This window comes from Calcarisporiella thermophila (genome assembly GCF_041956535.1).
Source record: "Calcarisporiella thermophila strain CBS 279.70 unplaced genomic scaffold VTP21scaffold_57, whole genome shotgun sequence".
In the NCBI taxonomy this organism is placed as follows: domain Eukaryota; kingdom Fungi; phylum Calcarisporiellomycota; class Calcarisporiellomycetes; order Calcarisporiellales; family Calcarisporiellaceae; genus Calcarisporiella; species Calcarisporiella thermophila.
Window position 1 is genome coordinate 6524 of NW_027192246.1, and position 5870 is coordinate 12393.

The window sequence follows — 5870 nt, forward strand, 5'->3', positions numbered from 1 at the left end:
ACTTGAGTTCTTTGGTGTGTTTGAGTTGTGTTATCCCTTCTGCCTGTCTTCTTTCCTTTTTATTCAGTATATTCTTATTAAAATCCAATACATTGTAATTTGTAATTCTTGAGCTGCACCAGAATGACCAAGATAACTGCAATCATCAGAGCCTATTTTCATATACAACCCAATTCGAGCCCATCAGGAGAGGGAGATCTGCACGCGATATAAGGGTAACTGAGTGGCCACGGACAAGGCACCTTTCTGTCATCCAAGTATTGCTTGTCGTGATATACAGATAGTGGACACCTTCAGGCAGAGTCTTATCAAGTTCGAGCTTCAGAGATGCGAAATTTGGAAACCGCGGAGTTTTTTCTTTAGTCAGGCAAAGAGACATATAGTATTCGATAATTGACATATTATTCCTCGTACATGTATTCTTCGTTTTCTTGATGAGTCGTTTTTTGAGATCAGTGACTTTGGACCTGTGTTCGTTGTATGGTGACAAGGATATTTGGATAAAGTATAGTTCGCAGTCTGTCGAATATGCCAGTAGGTCTGCGACCGAGTGTCCCTTTCCAGAATCATTAGAGTCCCCGGTTCCAAGGCCGGTATGGCATTCAAAGTCGAAGTCTGTTCGATTGTTTGAGTGAGGGTAATATTCCAAATTTTATCTTGTGGTTCTCCCATGAGAGTTCTGCTATTAAAGCGGATATCGATGCGCTTTTGCGGCCTGAAGGTCAAAGTAATCAGGAGCGCAAATGCTCGCCATTTGAGAGCTGGATCCGCCAACTAACGTGAATTAGAATTTGTAAACACACAAGCATAAAAAATATAAAAACAATTTAGTGAGCCTACCAATAAATCAATAGATGGTTGATACGATTCCGCCATATACTGGACGAAGGCCCTGATCACGGGAGGACAGACATATACCCAGACTCCTGCTTGTGATCTAGGGACAAACAAACCGGTGATTTTCCATTGCGACGGTGGTTCCCCCAGTGACATATTTGTAGCAACTGCTGCCGCGTAGTCATGAATTTTTCGCCGTGCTAAGAGGTCCATTTTCTCTGCACGTTCAAGAGTTTTCCTGATTTTGCTCCTGTAAAACTCGGTAGCTCGATCGTAAAACCCGCCGGTGTCATCACGGATATTACTGAGAGGAGTGTCCAAACGCGTATGCCAGGCTTCACACCAAAAAAATATCATCCGCGGGACAAGTCCGGAATGATATCGAATCTGATTGGCATCAACAACTAAGAAATAGTTAAACATGAAGCGAGGCAATTTCTGCAGACACCATCCGAAGCTAAACCATACCTTCCGGAAGTCGTTTAAAATGCTGTTGGCATTTCATTATGGAACTGAATTCATGTCATAGGATGGAATGTCAATCATAATCGTCTGTGCATCGGCATTCCGGAATTCTTCATATGGAACAAAAGAAGAGGAAATGGCATAAAGCCAAAATCCCGAACGCTAGAAGCAGAAACATACATACTGCATTAATAATAATTAAGATACATCCTTTACGAAAGACTTACCAGCTTGTTTTTGGTAAAGAGATTCAACACTTTGTTATTCACGTATTTGGGAGAGCACCTGGCATTCCATTCATCGACGGCAACGAGAACCGGATAACTGCAAAAATTAAGATACAGTATGAGCAAAGTAATCATTCTGTGGAATCAATAGAGATGGACTCACTCAAGCTGTGCACTAAGAAAAACATCACAAATCACCTCCAGAGTTCTAATTGGATTCTTGTTGATGCAGTTATTAATACAATCATACAGAGATAGATTTTGACTTTGCTCTTCGTTGATGCCAAAATATCGAGATATGGGCTCATTAACAGTTTTATCGGTCTTGATTTTCTCAAGTTTATCTTTTTCAGCCTTCAAAAAATTCATCAAAATAGTTTTAGCAGCGGCTGCCTGTGAAAGTTGACCTAGTTTTCCCGCTGAACAATAAACATAAAGATACAAGTTAATTTTTGTTAGCGATCAATGAAAATAAATTGATGACTTACCTCGTGGAATGTATAAAACAAGCCATCCTGAAGCCCGGCAAAAGTTAACGACATGATAAAGAACATATGATTTGCCGGCACCAGCAGATCCCCCTAAACAAATGATGGATGGCTAGCATCAGCAGGTATTCAGAAAAAGGAGATAATTCCTCCACCAGATTACTCACTGATAACCTTGCCAACATTGCCAAACCATCCTAACTTGTCAAATACACCCCTCAAATCCTTGAAAAATTCTAATTGAGCGAGAGCACAATTCCGGATGAGAAATGGCATCTGGATTACATTCAAAGTTGATGGGTCAACATGAGGATAATTATCACGCAACATCATCTCATGAAAAACTCCCGTTGGTGCGCCATCCGGCATCAAGGAAGTGTCAAGTAAAATGATGTGATTAACATGTTCCCGTGTGTGCTGTGTCTGTCAATCCATATAAAGAAATATAATTATTAGTCTTCAATTATTATTGTGCAAATTAATGGCAAAAGCATATCCACCGTGTCATTAATATCGAGCAAGCTGAAAGGTACCCTGTCTGTGTCCAGATGTGGAAAAGGTTCATCTTCAAAATGATCAGTTTTGAAATCGGTATCATCCTCAGATTTCTCATCATTCGCGCGGAAACCGGTATGGGAAGGACCAGCCAGAGAATTACTGTTAATCGTATCCTGGGTAGCATCACTAAATATGGAACTTTTGCTACTTTCACCATCTTCGATACCGGATGTATCAACTTCCGAACGGAGTTTTTTTGTTACTTGTTTTCTTTCGCCTTTAAGGAATCCCTTTCGCTTCTGCAAGCCCGACATAGTATTCATATTATCGATGTACCAATCTTCAGTTTATGATACACATTTTATGTTTAAATACCCAACAAACGATTCGAGCATGCAAATGGCGCGAATATTTAATATTCGCGCCATTTAAAGTTTAAAAGAATTGGAACCGCATTTGAGGTCACCAAAATATTTGTGACGTCATACAGGGCGCCGAAAAATGGGTTTCCACAAAAAATTCAGACGGGATCAAAAATATAGAAATAAGAATTATGAGATTTGACTGTACCAGACTATTTAGATATAAATCTCCAGAATTATAGCAGTCTTTGAGGGCCAATAACTTAGGTGAATTTTGAATCTCTATTTGACACGATGCACTTGGGTATCCCGTGCAGCGGAAATAACTTGCACAAATAGAGTTGAGCGAGTTGGGATGCTGAGACGGTTCCGTTGATTGCGAAGAAGTGCGCGCGTTTGGTCAACCGATCTACTACTACCCATATTGCGTCGTGACCACCAGGCGTCTGCGGCAGCTTTGTAATGTAATCCATTGAGACTTCTTGCCATCTCTGCGTTGGTTCATAGGGAAAAATGTCCGATTCATTTTTAATTCCAGAAAATCGGCAACGTGTCTTAGAAAAAATTTTTGAAAAATTTTCTGTGGCTTATTAATTTGCTCGAGTCCAAAATCAGAGCGGTACGTCACCAAATAACTATTTTTCTGAAAATCTGTGCATATTAAATTGGATAAATGGTAGTACTAAGTGTAGAAAGTCTTGGGGGAAAGATTTAGAGAGGAGCTTTATTTTATCTTTTTCATTTCTCGATCAGGGAGTTTGGCTACTTTCTATCCGATTTCATAACTATTATGCGGATAGGCTCATAGGGTAAACATGTCCGAAAAATTTCTTTATCAAAAAAATTGGGAAACTTGATTACCGTGTGTAGTATTTAGGTACTCTATCGCATTCGAGCTCTAGCACGGCAATTCAATTCATCAGAAAATTACGGAATCATTTTCAGCACATTGAGGAGATTCCAACATCTAGTATCTCTAATATTTGAACATTATGTTGTAGAAGAGGGCCCACATTTGTTTTTTGTGAATGGCAGAGCATGCAATATATAAAGAATGATCGATGATTTTTAAGATGATGAATCAGAAGCCAGAGAAAGAGAGAAAAGTATTATTAATACACTCTTCAACTGTTTCATTGTCTGCCCGTGAATGCTTTGCCATTAAAGAGCACAAGTAAAAGAATACTGAATTATTGCATAAGGCTACTAAGACTCATAGGTATAAAATGCCATGCATCACCAATCGATCTATCAAAGTTGAAGGTTAGGTTAATTTTTCTATGCAATTATTAACAAAGTAAACGGATATAAGCACTACTGTGACGGCAGAGGGGTAACTCTGACGTCAATAAGTTCCATACAAAAGGCTTCGTCTTCATATCTACATATATTTAAAATACAATACTTCAACATATTCCCGGTAAATAATGCAGTAGCAATTTGCAAATTCTTAATTAAATTCAACAAAATTATAAACTAAACATTGCAGAGTATAGAGTTTGACCCTAATATGTCTTTACTTTCGTTTTACCATACTTTCATCCAATATTAATCTAAAGGTAATACTATATATGCAGCGTCAATTCGTTGAAAAAGCATTTCCTCGTCAATGGTAAAGCGTTTTTGCACTAGCAATGGGTAATAGAGACCGAGTTGACCTAAGTTTGAGTCCATAATCTCATATCTATCACCATTTTCATTCTAAGAATAAACTCCTTTTTTTTAATTATTCAAACTAAGCAGAAGCATATGCTTACTATCTTTTCGTTCTTCATATTCAATTCTACTTAATCAATCCACAGCATTATTGTTCAAATAGGAGTTTCCACGTTTTTCACGGATCAAACAAAAAAATTATATTTGATCAGTGAAAAACTCACGCTGAGAACTCTATATTTTTATTACAGATTTCGTGTTTTACAATAGATACAATTACGGTTAGAAGCTTTGGCTCGCCATATTAAATTATTCTTCAATCAGATCATATCTTTATAATTAACTCTAACCTACATAAAAATTATTTACTATAAAATTCCACCATTTTTATTTCATATAGAGTAATACAATTATTAATAGGCACTTTAAGAAACAATTTTCTCATAGCATCTTTAGTATCATTCAAAACATTCACTTGGTTTCGAAGCGGAAGATTGGATCAATGTTATCTTTCGATGACACCGCGACTACGAGATCCTTAATTAGACCAGTGGGCAAGTCGTAAACCTAACAAAGATCATCGAGGTAACAACAACAAAGGTGACTACTTCAAACTTAACTTTAAGTCATGTGATGAGTTATTCTGTATTGCGCCACATTTCCCATGGTGATATTCCGATCAATTATTGTTCTGTTACACTTAATCTTTGCACTGCACTGCCATGATATAAAAACCTTATTCTTTGCCCCTTCCTGTGACCCTTAGAGAGCGTATGTATAAAATTTACATGACAACTTAGCATTTATATTTTCACCACACTTATATAATACACACATCACACGCGAATGGCAGAGGCATACAGGCAATTTTTCAATAGGCTCTATGAGTCACAACCAGGCTCCAATGCGGATCAATGCTACGCCGGTAGCGAAGACGGCGAAGAAGCAAAGTCTGCCAACCCGTATAATAACCACGGGATATGCATAGCTTGCAAAGGCCACTGTAGAGGAACTGAAAGAGAGTGTAGGGTTAAAAGGGAACGGCTAATCTACACATCTTTCGTACGAGCTTGTGAAGTTCTAGAGAGACACGATCCGGGTTGGCCGTTGAGACCTGTGGCGATAATGTCTCAGAGACCTGTCGCTACAAACGTTAAATCTGTCGAGGCTGTACCCAACTCCGAATGGGTATACAGAAGTGAACTTCCAGTTGGATCATTTGAAGAAAGAACCTTGTGCGGCTTCGCGGGGCGATGTAGCAAGGCAGAAATCGCTAACGAGTGCGACGACGATATGAAGAGACGGATTAGTGATATTGAGAGGGGGAATGGTACTGT

At 38.7% G+C, this 5870-nt stretch overlaps 2 protein-coding genes across 2 annotated transcripts; both read right to left on the bottom strand.

Moving 5' to 3' along the window:
- Positions 1-145: 145 nt before the first annotated feature.
- Positions 146-1260, bottom strand: VTP21DRAFT_9696 (uncharacterized protein; the record flags this gene model as incomplete). The annotated part of the gene is made up of 3 exons (XM_069400671.1): positions 146-467; positions 533-774; positions 841-1260. The coding sequence occupies 3 exons, from the start codon at positions 1258-1260 to the stop codon at positions 146-148; spliced, it is 984 nt and encodes a 327-aa protein (XP_069245470.1).
- Positions 1261-1341: 81 nt separating this feature from the next.
- On the bottom strand, positions 1342-2838 carry VTP21DRAFT_9697 (mitochondrial 37S ribosomal protein mS29; the record flags this gene model as incomplete). Its single annotated transcript, XM_069400672.1, has 7 exons — positions 1342-1464; positions 1530-1626; positions 1693-1704; positions 1780-1948; positions 2018-2110; positions 2185-2440; positions 2551-2838. 7 exons carry the CDS (start codon positions 2836-2838, stop codon positions 1342-1344), a joined length of 1038 nt encoding a protein of 345 aa, XP_069245471.1.
- Between the last annotated feature and the right edge of the window lie 3032 nt (positions 2839-5870).